This window comes from Zootoca vivipara, chromosome 2 (genome assembly GCF_963506605.1).
Source record: "Zootoca vivipara chromosome 2, rZooViv1.1, whole genome shotgun sequence".
Taxonomy (NCBI): domain Eukaryota; kingdom Metazoa; phylum Chordata; class Lepidosauria; order Squamata; family Lacertidae; genus Zootoca; species Zootoca vivipara.
The window spans coordinates 90,288,722-90,309,859 of NC_083277.1; the positions used below are offsets into that span (position 1 = coordinate 90,288,722).

General features: G+C 45.6%; 1 protein-coding gene across 1 annotated transcript in view; it reads left to right on the forward strand.

The window, feature by feature from the left end:
* ST6GALNAC2 (ST6 N-acetylgalactosaminide alpha-2,6-sialyltransferase 2) overlaps window positions 1–21,138 on the forward strand; it is a 32,239-nt gene that overhangs the window by 4,308 nt on the left and 6,793 nt on the right. The window contains exons 2-4 of the mRNA XM_035104555.2: window positions 12,982–13,074; window positions 14,458–14,515; window positions 18,076–18,277. Of these exons, the coding sequence (XP_034960446.1) occupies window positions 12,982–13,074; window positions 14,458–14,515; window positions 18,076–18,277 (353 nt within the window). The remainder of the gene's footprint in view (window positions 1–12,981; window positions 13,075–14,457; window positions 14,516–18,075; window positions 18,278–21,138) is intronic.

Here is a 21,138-nt window from a genome sequence, read left to right on the forward strand (position 1 = left end):
CTGACCCCAATAGGTGGATGGAAGTTACCACTGGTAGTCGCTGGAGCCCCCAAAAGACAGCATCTTGCACGCTGGAGAGGTGGCTGAGCTAGGCCAGTAAAGGACCCACTGGATCCTGAGCTGGCCCTCCAGAACTGGCCCTGCTGGGCCCCTTTGCTGAGCAAGCCTGGGACATGGCATAGTGAAAATGGGAATGCCTGCAAAAAAAGGTACCCCTTTCCTTGCAGAGCAATCCAAACCTCTGATCACCTGTGCCAGAGGCAGTATTTGTCTTGGGGGTGCAGATGTCCCCTCCAAGCAGCCTTAGCCACCTCTGCTGGCCTCTGCTGATGGAGGAGCCTTACCCCCAAATGTTTTGAGGCATACAATAGGAGGAGGGACATTCCTGAACTGAATGGGCCATATTCAATGTAATGCTAAGTCGCAGAACAACTTTTGCTTGCACAATGGCCAGGCGTGATAGCTCAGTTGACAGAGCACGAAACTCTTAATTCCAGGATCATGGGTTCGAGCCCCATGTTGGGTGAGATTCCTGCACTGCAGGGGGTTGGACTAGATGACCCTCATGGTCCCTTCCAACTCCTATGAGTCTATGAACGGGGCTAGGATTGGATGGTTTCCTCCAATCCTCCAGAGCAGATTAGGAGATGGCATGGCGTGCACGGGGGGGGGGGGAGGGAAAGTCCCATCCACCAATGAGGAAAAGTCATTCTGCTCACAAACTTGTTTAGTTGAATACTGCCCATTATCTCAAGAACTTGAAAGGCATTCCATATCCAAGCTATGTATGGTTTAAGAGCTCTCTCCTCCTCCTCAGCTTTTCTGCTATGGCCCAACCTTCTCAGCATGACTAAGTTCACAGTGAAATGGACATATTTATCGTTGTTGTAAAACAGAAAAGTTCTAAGTTATAGAATTGCCATACATCCAGATTTTGCCAGATATATCCAGAATACTCCAGTCAGCAGCAGTGTCCGGGCAGAAATCGCGGCTGATGTCCTGGAAAATCCGGACGTATGGCAGCCGATTTCGGCAGTGCCCTTTTAAAATAAAAGTAGTTCAAAAATGGCATTCTTTTTTAGCGATTTTGCCCAAAAAGCTCAACCACTTTGGGCAAAACTACGGTAAAAAAAGCTCAACAACTGTCTGGATTTTCACTGATTGAAATATGGCAACCCTAAAGTTAGAGTTTGTGGGCAATTCTTTACTGTTCCTGTCCTTCAGGGCAGCTCCTTGGAGTTTAGGAGACATAATGGCCCAGCCTGTTTTCCAACTTCTTCCTTTCAATTGAGCAAACAACACATTTTGTCGGGTCTGTGAGGGTCGAAGTTCTGATATCTCTTATCCAACCTCCCCTCCCCACCCCACAACCATTCCAATTGAAAGATGGATGGCAATTGCCCCAGCATTTTTCAGATTGATAGGAGGTAATACCGTGTCCTATCTTTATTGAGATGGAAAGTTCAATTTTTCATCTCAACTAGCAGAACTTTCCATTTCCCACACCATTGTCCTGCTGGTATATACTCTAGTTGCAAAATAAACATTCGGGTCTCATTCCTTCTTTTCCCTCCCTTTCCTTTTATACATCAAAGTGTATAAACCCTTTCTTTTTATACATCAAAGGGCAAGCTAAATGCTCCTAATGAAAACTAGAGCTTTTCATCAGGGAAACACAGGGCCATCTTAAGCATATCTGGCGAAGATCCCTCCGGCGATGCGAAGATCCCTCCGGTTTCCCAGCGTGGCTGTCTGGCGGGCGCAGTGCGGCGCCCCCTAGCGGCCCGGCGCCCTGGCGCATTGCGCCACCCAGCCTTGCCTGAGGGCCGGCCCTGGGGAAACACAGCCTTTGGAGGCTGGGATTTGTATTAGATGAGCTGTGAAGGGGAAGGTGTTCACCTGTAGAGTTATGTGCACATTTGCTTGTGTATGGAACCTCACAGGGGTCTCTTCTCATCCTAAAATTATATGAGTCCATGAGAAAGAAGCTGGTGGGTGGGAGGGGTGAGAGAGAGATACTATTTTCAGCAGGGAAATGGCTTGTGGGGAAAGGATTAAGCAGCCTCCCCCCGCCAGTTGTTTGTCAGAAAGAAAGATTTATTACACACATTTGTATGTAACATTTACTGTGCCCCTAATAGCAATAAATTGTAGGTGGAAGCTCCTTTCTCGGAATGAAGCCATGCCTTCAGAGGCACAAGGCCTTAGGGGAGAAGACAGGAGGAAATAAAGACTTCCTTTGAGGATGCTTGGTAACAGCCACCTTGCTCCCTTGTAGACCTAGCTAACATTCTACTTAACCAAAAATAACACCAAAAATAATAATTTTCACCAGACACTGGGTCATATTTGAGGAACTGTGTAAGAGCTGCGCCAGATTTAGGGCAGTGTGGGTGTCTCCCCTGCACAAGGTGCTGAACCAAAGGGGAGCAAAATAATAATAATAATAATATACCTCTATTAATACGGGCACCTACTGAGAAGAGCCATAAAAATGCAACTGTACCACAAGGAATTATTGTGGAAATAAGAAATATTAAAGTAGGGGGCAATTTTTGTCCTCGCTCAGGGCACCATGTTATCAAAGCCCACCCCTGGCGGCAGCTGCCCTCATCACTCAGCCATTCCTGGGACCACGTCCAGAAGCTGAAATCAGGTCAGATCCTTTGAATATCTGCTAAATAAGACACTGGTTTTTGCTATGTTTCCTGATGCTGACTGTCCAGTACCTTGGACAAACTTGGTTCACAAACTTGGTTCCCAGACTTGGGTCTCTCCAGCTGTTTTTGGACTACAGCTCCCATCATCCCTAGCTGGCAGGACCTCTGGTCAGGGATGTTGGAAATTGTAGTCCAAAAGCGGCTGGAGACCCAAGTTTGGGGAACCTTGGTCTAAATAGAGCACCACAACATTTGGCAAGGAGCCTATCTGTAGCTGCCCCCCAAAAGATCTCAAAACACAGCTCAAAACCTACTGATTTAGATGCCTCTAGCTTCCACTTCTTCTTTTATTTGCTGCCTGATTCCAGTCTTTGCAGGATTCCCAGCTCTGCATACAGATCACCCAGTATCTCCACAGGCAGAAATCAGGATGTACCAGTAATTTCTAGGGTCTTTGCCTGATACATTTAATTAGACTACTATTCCTAACCCTCCCTAGATCTAACATGCAGCTCCTAATCCTGTTTTCTTCTAGTCATAAAAAAAGACTGTTGTTGGCACAAGTCTTTCACACAAATGACCTGGGCCGAAACCTGCCCTTATTGCTTTGTAATTCAAGGAACTATGGTAACTGTGAACCGCCACAGAGGTAACCACAACAAAACTTCAATTGCCCCACACATTAGCCACTTGTTCAGAGTTTTGCAATTGAGTTAATTGTGTGCTTTTAACAAGTTTACAGATGAAAACGGAATTACATGGTGTCATAATAAAAGTAGAATGTGGAGGGTAGTTGTAAATGCAAGTAATTTACTTTTGGTGAAGCCAGACAGCATCTTAAAAAGCAGAGACATCACCTTGCCGACAAAGGTCCATATAGTTAAAGCTATGGTTTCCCCAGTAGTGATGTATGGAAGTGAGAGCTGGACCATAAAGAAGGCTGATCACCGAAGAATTGATGCTTTTGAATTATGGTGCTGGAGGAGACTCTTGAGAGTCCCATGGACTGCAAGAAGATTGAACCTATCCATTCTGAAGGAAATCGGCCCTGAGAGCTCACTGGAAGGACAGATCCTGAAGCTTAGGCTCCAATACTTTGGCCACCTCATGAGAAAAGAAGAATCCTTGGAAAAGACCCTGATGTTGGGAAAGATTGAGGGCACTAGGAAAAGGGGACGACAGAGGACGAGATGGCTGGACAGTGTTCTTGAAGCTACAAACATGAGTTTGACCAAACTGCGGGAGGCAGTGCAAGACAGGAGTGCCTGGCGTGCTCTGGTCCATGGGGTCACGAAGAGTCGGACACGACTAAACGACTAAACAACAACAACAACAACAAAGCCAACTTAGAATCTGACCTCAAGGCAACGCACTTGGTCAGGGAAGATTTATATCAAATTGGATGGAGATGCCAGAAGGCTGCGAGCTTTTAGCATATGGTGATTAATATGCTTAAAGATGCATTTCAGATGGACACTTTGCTTTGTTCATTTAATTATGTAAAATATAGCATCCTAACGACCCACCAAGTGCTGGTATTATGCATTCCCATCATGGTCACGATATGATATGCTAAAAACTTTTTTTGGGGGGGGGAGAGTGCAAGACCAAGTAAAACAGACCTGATAAGGAAGTTATAGCAGGAGGTTGGGATTATAAAATGAACAACGATGTTGAGAAAGCAAGAAAATAAGGGATGTTTAAATTGTCAAGTCCAGAGTGTGTGTGTAGTTACAGATTAAGGACCATAGGGTTGATTTGATGATTTAGCTGCTCCATAAGAATTTAAGAAATTAATTAAATCAATTTAATTTAATTAATCCATAATCTGGAAGTCAAGCAATATAATAGTTTTTACCTTTCTTAGCCTTTTAATAATAAATGCATTATTGCAATGGGTTTGTATCTCATTTTCTAAATGTGAAAATGCTGTTGCTGTTTTTTATTTTAAGAAAACAGATATAGGTTAGCTATAACAATACCCACATCAGTAGACATTCTTTCCTGGCGACAGCTCCAGCGAAAATCTGATTGATGCTTTGGCTCTCGTTGGATTTGACGTCCGAAAGAAGCTTGCAGGGGAGATGATGGGGAAGAGAAAGGCATGTCTGAGTGAGACAGATTTGTTAGAAGTCATTTTTGCAAGGCTAAATCCAAATACATGTTTCCATCAGTTGTATAAACTTCTGCTGCAGGTCCCTTTAGATCAGGGGTGAACAGCTCTGAGAACCGCATTGGCAACATATGATATCCAGGTGCCGGCATCTAATTTGTATATTTGAGCTAATTGTAATTAACAGGTTTTGCACATCATTTGCATAAAGATGGTGCCTGCCAAGTTGTAACAGATGGACATATTGCATTTATTTTTGTGATATCTGAAATCATTAACTCCAAATGTGAACGTCTCCTCCGCTAAGTGCTGGAGACAATTCTGGGTGGCATCTCCCTTGTAGCTGTGTCACTACTTTGGGTGACCTTTCACATTCATGGGCTAGAATAGGCAAACCATAGGTTCAAACTGGGACACTCAGGATAGCTATTTTCAGGCTCAGTGTATCAGACCCTCCAAGTTTCCCTATTTTCCAGAGACAGTCCCAGATTTACAGAAGTCATCCTGGTTTCTGATTTGATCCCGGAATGTCCCGCTTTCCCTTTGGATGTCCCTGTTTTCATCGGAGAAATGTTGGAGGGTATGGAGTTATCCAACCCCCGAGCTATCTGAAGGCAGCCCTATATGGAGAAGTTCTTTAATGTTTAATGTTTTATTATGTTTTTATATATGTTGGAAGCCATGAGTGGCTGGGGCAACCCAGTCAGATGGGCTGTGTATAAATAGAATAATAATAATAATAATAATAATAATAATAATAATAATAATAATAATAATAGAATAATAAAGGTAAAGGGACCCCTGACCATTAGGTCCGGTCGTGGACGACTCTGGGGTTGCGACACTCATCTCGCTATACTGGCCAAGGGAGCTGGCGTACATCTTCCAGGTCATGTGGCCAGCATGACTAAGACGCTTCTGGCGAACCAGAGCAGCGCACGGAAATGCCGTTTACCTTCCTGCCGGAGCGGTACCTATTTCTCTACTGTACTTGCACTGCATGCTTTCGAACTGCTAGGTGGGCAGGAGCAGGGACCGAGCAACAGGAGCTCACCCCATCGCGGGGATTTGAACCTCCGACCTTCTGATTGGCAAGCCCTAGGCTCTGTGGCTTAACCCACAGCGCCACCCGCATCCCACAATAATAGAATAGGATGTCCCTATTTTCATCGGAGAAATGTTGGATGGTATGGGGTAGCTGTTACCTCTCAACCCCTTTATTTGGTAATTGTTGAAATGGACTTCCTGAAGTCCCACGGCAGTCATAATAAGAGTCTGGTGAATGTCTAGACCAGGGATAGCTAACCTGTGACCCTCCAGATGTTGTAGGACTCCAACTCCCATCAGCCCCAGCGAGCAATGGCCATTGATCAGGTATGACAGGAGGTGTCCAGCAACATCTGGAGGGCCACACAGGTTGGCCACCCCTGGTCTAGGCATGTAAGAAAGATGTCCAAAAGAGCTGCCTACCATGCAGCAGTGAAAGACCTGGGAGTCCTAGAAGAAAAGGTTGCAATCGTACGAAGCCACTGTTTAGAAATCATTGGGTAAACCACTCACAATATCCTACTCCTCCAGGCTTCATAAGCAAACTCATAACTCTTATGTTGATTTTCCTCCCTTCTGCATGAGGTTCCCTTCTTAGTGTTTCTCCTTTCTAGCCCCACCAGTAGCTTAGGCAGAGCCTCACATTTGCCCCTGTTGCCGTTGTTTACACTGGCTGTAAACAACACAATTTTTCACGGCCCTCTAGCAGCTATGGTGGGTCCTTTACCAGAAGTAATGTATCTTTTCACAAGCAGAACAGTAGCAGAACAAAAACCAGCCATTCATAGAAATACATATGTTGCAAAACACATAAGTGTACCATAGCTGTCAAGTCTCCCGTTTTTCACGGGAAACCCCCGGATTTAAATCCATTTCCCGCTGGTCTCCCGAATTGAAAAATATCCTGTAAATCCCCCGGATTTGCAGCTCTTGCTGGCGTCGGCAGCCATGTCCCAGCTCCCGGCTGGCTGCTCGCTCACTTGGCTTCGGAAATCGCCTCTGCGCATGCCCAAGCATGCGCAGAAGCGATTTCTGGTGCCCAGACATGCGGACACGGGCAGCCTGGCACCGGAAGTTGCTTCTGCGCATGTCTGGACATGCACAGAAGCGACTTCCGGTGCCGTGCCGCCGCTGATCCCTTATTTTCCCTTATTTTCCTATCTGGAAGTTGACGCCTATGAAGTGTACAGGTTGAGAAGGGTTGTGCATACTGGTTATTGAGGATTCAAATGTTCATCCGAAGAGCTCGAGGTAGCATATAAGTTTCTCCGCTTCTTCATTTTATCCTCACAACAGCCCTGTGAGGTAGGTTAGGCCGAGAGAAAGCTACTGGCCCAAGGTCACTTTAGTGAGCTTTAGGGCTGAGTGGAGATTTGAACCCGGATCTCTGGACTTGTACACCGGAGCAAAAACAAACAGGGCTGCTCCAGTTCACAGATAAGTTTTAACCACCCCCTTTGCTTTGAAAAAGTCTCAGGTTTATATTTCTGAGCATGTGGAGACTGATACCTCTGAGGGGGGATGTTTTCGAATCCATTCCAATAGTTGCAGTTCAAGGGGTTGACCTTCTGGCCAGGGCCAGTCTGAAGGAGCAGAGAGAGAGACAAGGAAACCTTTGTGACACCCAAATGGTGATTGCGCTTCGAGGACCCGCCCCCCGCAAGAAATAAAGACACAGTGACACATGGATTTGAGTTAATGGGTAAAATAAGGCCACAACTTTATTGGTTAGAGCAAGTGAGAGGTATTGGCTTAGGCATTGGACACCCTAGCAAGCATGACTCCACCCCGCTCAGCAGGGGGTCATATAAGGTTAACACCCCGAGGGAGGAGCCTGTTGATGCAAATACAACTGAAAGCTCCCCCTGGTGTCACCGGGGGTCGTGCCATGGCCCCAGCCCCAGCAGGGCATCGGACGGGATCCACGACCGCCGGATCCCTTAAGGGGATACCCCTATAAGAGGAGGGCTGGATGAGGGCCACAACCAGTCCTCAAACACACCAGACAACTCCATATTCCAATGCCTAACCGCCAAGGAAACCTTTGTGACACCCAAGTGGTGATTTTCACACAGAGGAGCAAGCAGGTCGTGTTTCTTCACTTCTGCATGTGCGTAGCCTGTGGCAGACATCCCTCTGAAGCCATGCCTCAGAGGCCTGGAATTCAAGCGGAGCAAGGTCTGGTGAACTAGATGTGGAATTATGCACATAAAGAAGTGATTTCTGTTGTGAGAAAGGTTGTGCATACTGGAGACCTTCCTGGAAAGGCTTATTGTGCAAAGGGTAGGAGTCCTTTCATTAAGGCCAAGCCACAACCTGTCCATCTAGATGGACGGGGTTGTAAATCCATCAAGCCCCATTGACTTCAATTGTGGGGGGAAATGGCTTAAATTCTTAATGCCTGTGCACCCAGGTCATCAGAGGAAGTCTGTTTCATCTGCAGGAAAAGTACATTGTATGTACTGTATGTCCAAAAGAAATGACTTTCACTGGGTTGGCACCTCAATGCCAACAGTTTATTATTTTCGGTGCCAGGTTGCAACTTTATTATTTACCCAAAACACACACACATTGGTTGGATAGTTTTATTCCTCTTCATTTTATTGCATTATTTATTTTTGTAATTCTACATTTCTTTTTATATACTGTACAGCCCTAGAATCCATTTTTGGAGAAGGGGCATCTGAGCGATAGCTAAATTGGCAAAGTATGAGACTGTTAATCTCAGGGTCGTGGGTTCGAGTCACGCACTGGGTGGAAGATACTTGCATTGCAGGGGGTTGGACTAGATCAGGCATCCCCAAACTGCGGCCCTCCAGATGTTTTGGCCTACAACTCCCATGATCCCTAGCTAACAGGACCAGTGGTCGGGGAAGATGGGAACTGTAGTCCAAAACATCTGGAGGGCCGAAGTTTGGGGATGCCTGGACTAGATGATCCTCGTGGTCCCTTCCAACTCTACATTTCTACGTCCTATGACAGGGGTAAGGAGAGCGAAATTATTTTGCCATGCTCCCCAATGCCTGATTGTTGTGGGAGCTCTGGTCTACACAATCACCTCACACAGAGAGCCAATCCATTCATTTTGCCGAAGGGAGAAAATCTGTGCTTCCATTCTTTGTACATGTAGGTTGGCTGTCTCTGTTGCAATGAACAAGGCAGTCTGTGCTTGGAGCTTCATTTGCAGTGAATGTGGCAGCTCCAGATTACCGCAAGGAGGTACATATCTCTGTCTTCCAGTTGTGCCCATGTTTAGTTTCGATGGGCTCTGTTAAGCAGGAAGCAGGTGTTAACTAGGCAGAGCCGCATCAAAACTCAACCCTAAAGCCAGTCCAGGTTTGGAGCGACGCCTTGCAGAAAGTTCAAGCCAGGATGGCGAGTATACTATCAGCAAGAGCTCGTATTTCAGTAAATGCCTCTTCAACAACATGTGCCTTGTCTAATCCACAATAAAGCATTTTTCATAGATACACGATGGCAATATTGATTTCCCCACCCACCTGAACTTGGGCAGGCTGCTGTGAGAGTTGCTTTGAAGTCAACCTTCTGTTTCCCAATGAATGGGCCTCTTTCTTCTTCTTCTTCTGCCAAGATGACCCATGTAGGGAGGTGGAGCTGTTGACTGAGAAGGGTTTAGCCAAGTTGCCTGACCTCAGGTTTACCAGTGGCTGGGTAAGATCCAAGACAAAACAGGCAGCTGGAAAAGAAGAAGTAGGAACAAAATAGCTAGGGGTTGTGTGGCTGCAATCCCACGTTTACTTGTGGTAAGCCCTGTTGAATACAGTAGGATTAACTTCTGTTGCAGCAACATTAGTCCTTAAATACAGTAGTAACAAACAGTAATGTTCAAAAATGCAAATATGGTTTCTCTAGAGATCTCTGAGGCAACTATAGCACATTTAAAATAAGCAGCGGGGGCTGATGCCCATTGAGAGTGGCAGGGTGACCAACAGTGGGCATGCAACCGCAGCCCATGAGAGACAGGTGGAGACAGGTAATTCTAGTTTTTGTCCCCATCCTCAAGGGCAACACTGAGACTAAGCTTGTGTACACACAACACTCTTAAAGCACGTTCTTCCCCTCAAAGAATTATGGGTAGTGTAGTTTACCCCTCACAGAATTACAATTCATAGCAACCCTTAACAAACCACAGTGCCCAGAATTCTTTGAGGGAAAGAATGTGCTTTGAATGTATGTACACAACCTAGGGAGGAGGAGGGTTACAAGCAATGCCACCAGGGGTATGGGGTGAGGGGCTGACTGAGGGGAGACTGAGGTTGGTGGGGCGGTCTCCATGGCAAAACAAAACAATTTCTCGCAGCAGCTCTCCCTCCCTCCTCATCCCATTCAACCTGCTCCTATCCTGCAGGTTGATACGAGCTGACCATCCAAGTCAGCGTCAGTTCCAGGTTTGCGGGGGGAGGCATGTCTTCCTCACTGGTGCCTCCATTTGCTTGCCCTCTTTCTCTGGGCTGCAGCCTCACAACCACCCCAAGGGACAGCATGCTGCTCTGTCTCCTCACTCAAGTCACCACTTGCATTGTCAAAGGGGGTAGGTAGGTGAACAGGGGAGGAGAAGCGGGGCCGATGGGTTCCAGAGATTGGAAGTGGGGGCCCTGCAGAAGAGCGCTGACCCCTGCCACCAACACTGATAAGATCATAAGAGCCACCCTGCTGGATCAGGCCCATGGCCCTTCTAGTCCGCCATCTTTCCCCCCCTGTGGTCAACCAGAGGCCCATGGAAAACCACAGGCAGGACCTGCGTGCATTAGTACTCTCCCAATCGGTGATTTGCAGATATTGGGAAGCATGGATAGGGTTGGTATTCAGCAACTGGCCTTTGGAGGCATAATGCCTCTGACAGTGGAGGGGGAACATAGCCATCATGGCTAGTAGCCCTCAACAGACATCCATCATGATCCAAATGGCTGCTGCACTGATCTGAGCCATAAATTCTCACCCGTTGTTAATGGCCCAGACCCACAAAGGAGGCTTTGAATACTTAATACCAATATTAAGCAGCTGGACATAAAAACTCACACTCCTTGGAGTTTGGAATTCTGCTGAAGGCAAAGTATGGGAACTCAGGTCCAGAGGAGCGGATCTGCATGCAAAATCCCTAGATCCAGCACCTGGACCAGGCGTTGTGCAGGTGTTGTGTTCCTTCGCCACAGATGCAATGCCAGACAGAGGGTGAGAGCTGCCAGCTCGCATCTCCCATGCGCGGATTGTGTGTGGCTAAGTCTAAGGGCTGCTCCAATCTAAGCTGACAGCATTAATCATCTCTTTGATGGGGAGAAGGAGGGGGATCATCCTGCACAGCCTCAGGCACGCAGCCTGCTGTTGTGCAGGGATGTCCCTGAATCAGGGCCAGCATGTCTCATTTGTCTCTGGACCACTAAGCCTTGTAGGAACAGGAAGAAGTCTGGCTTGCCATTCAAGTCAACAACGTTCCTGCCTTGCCTAATAATAAGAGGCAGTTGGGCAGCGCAGAGAAGTTTGATTAGATGTAGGTTTGCCACACATCTTTCTCATAGCATTTGTTTATTCATTGGCTCATTCATTACACAGATATATTCTGCCTTACTCCCAGGGAGTTCAAGGCAACATTTCTGATTCTCTTCCCCATTTTGTCCTCACCCCCTCCTTTTTTATCCTCTCAATAGCCCGGTGTGCTTCATTGCTGAAGTGGGGATTGGAGCCATAGACAGGCGCTCTAACCACCTTACCTCTGCAAAAGGCATGGTGGAGAAACTGCACTGCGCCAAGCAAGAGATTACCAAATCATACCAGTTCAAGCTAGGAAAATGTGGATGGGCCGGTTTCAGTTTTACCACAAGACTCTGTCGTTGCAAGTTGGAACGCGTCCTTATGCCCTTGCAAATTCCTTTTGCTCCTTCTTTGTGGATCCTTTTACCAACTCAGACCAAGTTTGAGGAAACTGGGATCCCTACAAGCACTGGGAAGTCCAGCAGAGAAGGTTTTTTTTAAAAAATGTGCCTATATTTGAACTCCACATTCTGCATACTTGTTTCTACTTCACCTGCAATGTAAAAACAAGGAAACCAGCACTGGTGTTCTAAGATCTAAATTCAGTGTATCATTGTGCAAAGACTGGTGTGTGTGTGTGTGTGTGTGTGTGTGTGTGTGAATTGCTTCATGATGCCATGCGTTATGGTGGAACACATTATTCCTCAGTATCTAATTTATGAGTTAATTAAGGAGTTTTGCTAAACACTGGCAGCTACATACCTCAGAGCTAAAGTCACACAAAGTTTGCAAGATCTAAGAGCTGAGCTATGTGGCAGCTTAGATTGAGGGCCTCTCCAGACTGGTGTTTTATTGCAGGCACGCTTTGCAACGCGTTCTTGACACAATAATAAGCGCATTAGTGGTGGATTTATCTTGCTTGAGTTTCTTCTGTGATACTTCCCCAGTGCTATCATAGAATTGGAAGGGACCCTGAGGGTCTTCTAGCCCAACCCCCTGCTATTCAGCAATCTCTACACATGGTAGCCCATCCAATTTGAAACCCATACTGGACCCTGCTTAGCTTTGCAAGTGTGCTACCGTGTTTCTCATATTATAAGACATGTCTTATATTTATTTTTTCCTCAAAAAAACACACTATGGCTTATTTTCAAGGGATGTCTTATTTTTTTCCTCCTCCTCCTGCCGCGGCCGGCATTGCTGCTGCGCCTATCACTATGTCTTATTTTCGGGGTATGGCTTATATTCCTTGAATGCTTAAAAATCCTGCTATGGCTTATTTTATGGGTATGTCTTAAAATATGAGAAACAGGGTAGCAGTTTTATTGCTGCACCACTAGGAGGTGGTCATTGCTGTCTGTAGGGGCTACGGTACAACAAACCTAGGACAAAATTAATCCAGAACATTTGTGGGACAATAGGTTATGGGATTTCAGCAGGAGGTTATGGGATATGCATGGACTATTTCAGGCAAACCATCCCAAAACATTTAGAAATGCAAACTGTATTGATACTGGGATTGTGTGTGACTGATCCAGTAGTGTCACGGGCACAAATAATCATGAATGTGGAATAAAATGAATGTCTCTGGAGGCAAAACCTATAGGAACGCTGGCATGAAATGAGAACTCCATGCATAACTTCTCCACCTGCTTGGTTCCTGTATTCCAGACTGCTGCAGCAGGAGACACTGGGGCCAGCGCAAGCAGAACTTCCCCGAGATGTCAGGAACCATAGTCTGCCCAGAGAAAGCATCATAAAGAGGTGAGCGAGGCTGGAGTGGACCCTTCCTCACAGAAATGTTGCCAGAGTATTCCAGAAATGGAATATGCCAGATGGTTACTTAAAATCAATGCATTCAATTCAGCCAGCCACTTCTTCTGGGTCCCAGAGGGACGTCAGGGCTGAGATAAGTCACAGACAGCCAATTTGCGCTGTCAGGATTTAGGCTGGAGCTTCTGGGGGTTGTAGCCCAGAGGGTTCTGAGGGCACCATGTTGGCTAATAACCCTCTTGATTCCCTGATTCCCTCTTGATTCCCTTGATTCCAATTCCCTCTTGATTCCCTGACCCACAGTTCCCCAGCATCCTAGGCTTGCCCACTTCCCTTCCAACAATAGTTTGCAGCCCTAGCCCCCCCTTCCCAGTTTTGTCTTTCATATTCCTTTCTTAGTCCATTTGTTTGCCCTGCACCTTTCCTTCCTTCAGCTTTCTTGTCTTTGGACTCCCTCGCCCTTGACTTCCCAACATCCAGGTTTCCTTCTCAATTCCTAACCTGCCACACACAGCCTTTTAATTCCAGTAGAAATTGGAGTTCTTGGTAAAGTCCAGAAATAAACAGTAAATTGCAAGAACTCAGGCCAGAAGAACAATGGATTTCAAATATATCTTCACAAGGTTTTATTTGTGTGATGAAGAGTTCAAATAGGAATCAATCCCAGTATAGTAGGCAAATAAAAATAAATTCCAGTAAAAATCAGGGCAAGGCCCTGTTTCGACAATTCTTCGTCAGCAAAGATTCACAGGTCAGAGTGTACCAAGTCTGAGTGAGTCAGGCAAACAGACTTGGTACACTCTGACCTGTGAATCTTTGCTGACGAAGAACTGTCGAAACAGGGCCTTGCCCTGATTTTTACTGGAATTTATTTTTATTTGCCTACTATGCTGGGATTGATTCCTATTTGAACTCTTCATCACACAAATAAAACCTTGTGAAGATATATTTGAAATCCATTGTTCTTCTGGCCTGACCTTTTAATTCCAGCCATGCTGACAATTTCCCCTTTCCTCATAGAAGTACAACTACCAAGTGTTCAGTTCCTTGCGCAACTGAACATTCTGATCGTCACACCAAGCAAACAGTATCACAGGTTTCATCTTCATAAGTGCACTGCAATGTTGATATGTGCTCTTTAATGCTTCCTGTGGGCTAGATGGCAATGGGACAGAACCAGTACGGCAGGTTCATCAATCTGCAACTGTCCAATGGCTATAAAAGGGTCTAGATTTCATATATAAATCACTGGAATTTGAGCAATTTGAGCAAACCCTCAGAAAGGGTTGTTGGACAGTGAATGCATCTCAGTATACAGTGAACAAATGTTTGTGTGTGAAAGTCAGTCTCCTTTTCCTGTTGTTTTCGTTCTAGGGGGAACCCAACCAAAGATTCACCTGAGAGAAGAATTCTTAATCATCCCAAGGAGAAGGTAACAAGTCCACCCTTCATTCTAAGGACTTCCTTTGCCCTTTGTCCCCTTCCCAAAAGCAGTTCAGCACCCAGATAATAATAATAATAATAATAATAATAATAATAATAATAATAATAATAATAAATAATTTTATTATTTATACCCCACCCATCTGGCTGGGTTTCACCAGCCACTCTGGGCGGCTTACAACACACATAAAAACATAGCAAAACATCAAAAAATAAAAATAAAAAGATAAAGCTATTTACTATTCAAGGCTCACATCGTAAGAGTTATTCTTCCACAACACTTGTTTCTAATTCAGAGTTAGAGAGGTTGACCACATATCTCTGGAACAGGCATGGCACAAACACAGGTATTTCCCTTACTTTCTTGCTTGCTAGTTCACAATCAAGAGGAACAAGCTCTGAAAAGGAAATTCTGTACTTCTAAGCCACAGAGTGCCTTAGTGTCATGTGTGCTTAGTGGAAAAGGGTGTCGTGCTGTGAAAATTTACCGTATCAGTTGATGGTCTCACTCAAATAACGTTTAGAGCAGACCCACTGAAATCCACAGGGCCGGAATACCTCATGCCTGGCAATCCTTGGGGATTCTAAAGAGCAACAGCAACAACAAACCAGCACAGGTTTGCAATCATTGGTTAAAATCAGTGAAGCTTTGAAAGGCTCAGTCTGCCAGCTTAATTCAAAATGGCATCCTGATGTCCCCAGACAATACAGTAAATGAAAACCTTTTCCTTGATCTCAGGAACCATCATGCAGAATTTGGTTATGATATCTTAAGACAAAACAGAGAAATATATAGTAGATATATAGTTTAGAATTTATAATGAAAAAATATATTAATAATTGCTTAGAGCTAGACTTAGTTGTGACTAATTTAAATGCCATTGAATTCAAGGGATCTAACGGTTCTACTCTGAATAAGACTTAAGTGTGGATTCAACATAATAAACAAAATACTTTAGGATGTTTTGCTCTCTCTCTCTCTCTCTCTCTCTCTCTCTCTCTCACACACACACACACACACACACACAGTGTCGGAGCTTCATGCTCCGGGGCGGGGCTGGCGCCTGTTCTGGGGGCGGGGCGCGCCTCCCGGAGGGGCGTGACACACGTTCCGGGGGTGGGGCACGCGTTTTGAGGCGGGGCGGGCACCCGTGATGGCGCCCCTTGGAGCCCGCTGCTCGGGACGGCCCGCCCCCACTGCCCCTATCTTCCTACGCCCCTTCTCTCTCTCTCTCTCTCTCTCTCTCTCTCTCTCTCTCTCTCTCTCTCTCTCTCTCTCTCTCTCTCTCTCTCACACACACACACACACACACACACACACACACAAAAACAAAGAAAAGAAGAAGAAGAAAGGGTTACTAGTCCCATCTTACTGCAAGGGATCAGTGACATGCCCCAAATCTCCTAGTATGCTTTAAGTAGATTTTGAACGTAGATCTCACATTTTCCTGGTCAATTCAGGATTATAATTTGCAAGGAAAAGGCCATTTCCGAGGACTGATGCAAAATCTGCAGGGATGTCTATTTCATGTATCTTATTTACCTACAAATCTACATTCTGCCTTTCAAGGCCCTTCATGCTTAAAAAAAAAGATTTATGAAACAAATCAGTGAAAGAACTAAATACACACAACAGCTGTTTAAAAGCCCAACACAACACTGCTTAGTAAACACAGTCTGCAACCTTTTTTTTTTTAAAAAAAAAGGTATATTGCAAAGGTAACAAAGGTGGGGCCTTGTGTACTTCCTTGGGGAGAGAGCTCCAGAGACAGGGAGCCTTGAAATGTGCACAGCAAATGGAGAACAACTGTATTGTCCAGTAACTTTGTCTGAAAAGAACCCATTCCTCCCATCTGTCGGATCCTTTCCTAAGGGGGATATCACTTTCCCTGGTTAATGCTTTTTTCACTCTGACCGACAGCCAGCAGTATCCTTATCCTCGCCCCATTCCTTGCAATCACAGAAATTATCAGAGAATTTGGCTGCTGCTTCACTTTATTTTTATTGTAGGCCACTTTGAGGGTCATTGTGCAAGAGCGGCATCTGAAAAGGTATTCCGTCAAAATAAATTTCTGCAAATGTTTTTGGCTATGAGTTGATTTTAAAAAAAAAGCCAGCCACAAGTGTGCTTAGGTTGACTCTGCTGCACAATATTTGGATTCTGATGCTTGCCTTGGATGTTCTCATCAGAACTCAAATACCATCCATATTTGACTTTTAAAATGGGTATTTGGCCCCCAAAATTGGAATTCAAATTTTGACATTCAAATCATCCGTCTAGCCCGTGTGAATCTGCTTTTGATGCTACTGGCAGGCTTTTAATCAGGGGCAGTGTATTTACATAGCCAGTGCAAATGCATCAAACAGTGGGAGCTAAGAATACGATTCTTCGCTGCTGTTTAACATCTGACTTTAAGCTCATGTCGATCCATAGAAGTAAATTTTGAATGCTTCGTTTAGTGCACTAAATTATCTGACTTGTACGACGGTATGCAAAGCTATTTTACAGTGTCATCAAGAAGTGGCAAAGCATTAATCTCCAACCCCACATCCCAGAACATGTATTTTCCCCCTCTCATGAGTCATAACAAAGGAGGGAGAACCACAAACCTTTGGCTTTCTCCTCTGGCCCACAAGGAGGAAAGAAAAACAGTTCCCTAAACCCTGATTCTTGCCCCCACCCCACTCTGGTGTTGGCAATACTCCTCCACCATTTCTTTGTTCAATATTCAGTGCAGCTTGAAAATAGTCATACGGTCCCTTCCTTCCTGTACCATCAAGTATTATGGGATGCAGGAAAGAGCTGAGCCCAGAGAAAGGGCAAAGCAAAGCAAAACTGCTACACACGTGGATTGTGTCTGTGTGGGTGGAATATTTCTTTAGTCCTGAGCAGCATCAACCCTTAACAGTCAACTAATTAAACAATGTACAGTACCTGCAGTACAGGCATAATTCCCTGGACTAGTGACCTGGTAGCTGCTGCCCACTGGAAGCTTTAACAGACAACTGAAATCCAGCAACGGAAATCTCAGGACACAGAAAAACCGTTAAGAGATCAGATGCACTGATTCAGCACACCTGACTTCCCACCTGTCCCACCGGGGCTGTTCCAGTCTCTTGCGTGGCTTCATCCCACACTATGTTTAACACAGCTTGGTCAGGCTAAGCAAGCCCAGAGGGTGTAGCCCAAACCCCTGTACAACATTGCTCTGACTACCGTTTCCTCCCCTTTGGGTTCAGTGGTATGTTGTGGTTCCATCACTGCCATTGGGCAAGAACCAAAGATGTCAACAGGCTCTTTCAAGTCTTGCTTCTTTGCTTGATTTGGCAAAATTGCCCCCGATCTCAGCATTTGAGTTTTCCGAGTGCAGAAATGTTTGCAGCATTGCAACGTTTTCATCAATGAACACAATGTTGTAATTGAGAACTGCTGTATATAATTTGGGGTTTTGTTAAGGTTGTTATATGTTCTTTGCCAGTCTTCTCTGTGACCTACCTAAGTAGACATTCCAAAGAAGTATTGATTGATATTAACTTCTACCGCTTTAGGATTTGCTCACGCCAAACCTTTCTCAGTCCGGTCTGTGTCCCCACTCACTGAAGTCCAAAGTAAAGGTAGACCCAACGATGAGGAAGCAGTTTGATTTTGGCATCCCGGTGCTGATGGGGAAGCAGCACTTCACCCCAGAGACCTGGGAGAAGCTAAAAGAGCACAAGGTCCCCTACGGCTGGCGTGGCTTGTCACATTCAGGTAATGGACTGGGGACATAGCTCAGTCTAGAGGGCTACTCTGTTGTATGGTGGGCTACATCGGATGCATGCATTATGATCTAATTACCCTAGCTCTAAACTGGGCTCACATTGCTCTGCTCCAGGAGGTGTTGGTGCCATAAATACACATGAGGCAATCTTGGTGAGAGCAAGCAATTGCCCATGGGAATTTTTTGTAATGCCCAGGGAACTTCATACCACCCGGTGCCTGCCAGATGGTAACAGAACACATGAAGGAAGAATACATCCTTTCTTGGGGCCTTGTGCTTGGCACACTCCATTAATTGATGCTGGTATTCATAACCTCAGCAGCCATGTTTGGATAACATGGTAAGCCATAAAAGCTTGCTGCCAAATCACTCCCGCTTCACTCATCCCCTAGCGTGACCAACACATCGTGACCCTTGCCTTGCTGGGACCTCTAAGCCAGGTGTTTGTCTCCAAACAAACCAGTACAGTGGTACCTCGGGTTAAGAACTTAATTCTTTCCAGAGGTCCGTTCTTAACCTGAAACTGTTCTTAACCTAAGGTACCACTTTAGCTAATGGGGCCTCCTGCTGTTGCCGCCGCCACCACACAATTTCTGTTCTCATCCTGAAGCAAAGTTCTTAACCCGAGGTACTATTTCTGGGTTAGCAGCGTCTGTAACCTGAAGCGTCTGTAACCCGAGGTACCACTGTATCTGAAGCCAATGTTTTGTTCTTTTGCTTCCCGGTCATGGTTTGTTTTATTTAGAGAAATAAACCAACCACGAGCATTAAGTTTGCATGGCATAGATTCCTCGCTCCACTTGCACTAAGGGAAGAGTGATAAGGCAGGGTGTGCTGCTCACATGCGCTGCTCATGTGCAATCAGCCATGGCTTGTGCCTTAACACAGTGTGCACATCCCCTTTCTGCCTAATCATACATTTTTACGTTTTGATCTGTGTTTATTTCCGTGGATCACAACCAGTGATAATGCCGAGAATTCCCATGTGCTGAACGATTTGATGACATAGGTGGGCTCCTAAAAAAACCAAACACATTCCTGCCCCAAAAGAAAACAGTCCCCTCTCCTCAACCCAGCTGTCAAAGTTGGCCCTGAGAGATAAAGATCTGGTCCATTGGGCTGAAATGGACCCCTATCCCTGATTTCTCATGTAACCCAGTCCAGTAACGCAGTGTTTCCCAACCTTGTGCCTCCAGCTGTTTTCGGACTACAATTCCCATCATTCCTGACCACTGGTCTTGCTAGCTAGGGATGATGGGAGTTGTAGTCCAAAAACAGCTGGAGGCACAAGGTTGGGAAACACTGCAGTAACGGACAGCGGGGCAAGTTAGCAGTGCTTCCCTGGCTTCCAGGCAGCTGAATCGCTGTTGTTGGCTTGGAGAAAGAGGGCAGAGCCATGCCAAACATTCCCCACCTAAAGGCTCTAAAGCCCAGGATCAGTGTTGTTGCCTGTAGTTTCCGCACATCTTATCTGCAGCTGCGCCCAGAATCTTTTTTCCTCCTTTATGCCCACATGCCACTGCTACTTCTTGGTGCTTCCCACATGGCAGCTGCCCCGCAGCCAGTGGAGTACATCACATATCCAGGTTGCCTGATCCAGATTGAGGTGATGGGGAAGGGGGGGACTGATCCTTATCAGGAATGATATACCTCCCCTGATCAGATGTGAGGAGTGACGTTGTTAACAATGTCTGTGACCCAAAGGAGGCATCCTTCCTCTCAGCTCGTTCTGCATGTATTCACTGAGCATCCTATATAAGAAAAGGTGCCTTCTCTGAACCAGCAACAACTGAAGGGTAGCGGAAGAAAAGGAAAAGAAAGTCTTTCTTCATCTATCAGCCGCTCAAACCCAAATGAATTTTCAACGTTCTACTTTCTCAGCAATGTCCCAGCGTTTGCGCAAGTGCCGTCATTTCGACAGCGGGCTTCACACAGCCTCTGGTATCTCTTTAAAGACTTAGATCTGAAGGGAGAGGAAGCCTTTGAAAACGCTGGTATCAACGCCTTGTGACATTTGCCCGTATAAAAGGTTCCAGTGTCTTTGTGATGATTAACTTGAACCAAAAGGGTCTGGCACAACCCACTCCATTGTTGTCGCTGCTGCTGCTGCTGCTTGTGGCCATTGGCTTTTGGGAATTATCTCACTTCCTACTGCATTGCCCACTCTTCCTTTTCTTGCCAGGCACGCTGTCTGCCTGGCCAGCTGATGTACTGAATCTCTTGACTGGAAGCGAATGTGGGACATGCTTCAAATCAAAGAAGCAGCGTAGTGGGGAAACTGGCTGCAGAGAGTTTTTGGAAGTGTGAAAGCTTCTGCCTTGAGATGAGTTCAGCACAGAAGCCACATGTTGGCAAAGGACATTTTCTGGGGTTCCCCAGCTCCCTGCACCCCACTCTGTAACCGGTCGCATGGGGAACTGTGGTGCATTTAAGCAATTTTGGACTCTGGGTGGGGGTATTGAGAGTTGGAGTGCAGCAACATCTGGAGGGTTGCAGCTGTTCAATGGATGTCATTCAATTTAAGTCATGCTCAGAGCTGACGCACCAAAATCAGTCAACTTAGTTCATTTAGTTCAGTGGGTCCACTCTGTGTATATTATTATTATTATTATTATTATTATTATTATTATTATTACTATTACTATTACTATTACTATTACTATTACTATTATTACTATTATACCCCACCCATCTGACTGGGCTTCCCCAGCCACCCTGGACAGCTCCCAATAGAATATTAAAAACATGATAGAACATCACACATTAAAAACTTCCCTAAACCGGGCTGCTTTCAGATGTCTTCTAAAAGTCAGATTCTTGTTTATTTCCTGGACATCTGATGGGAGGGTGT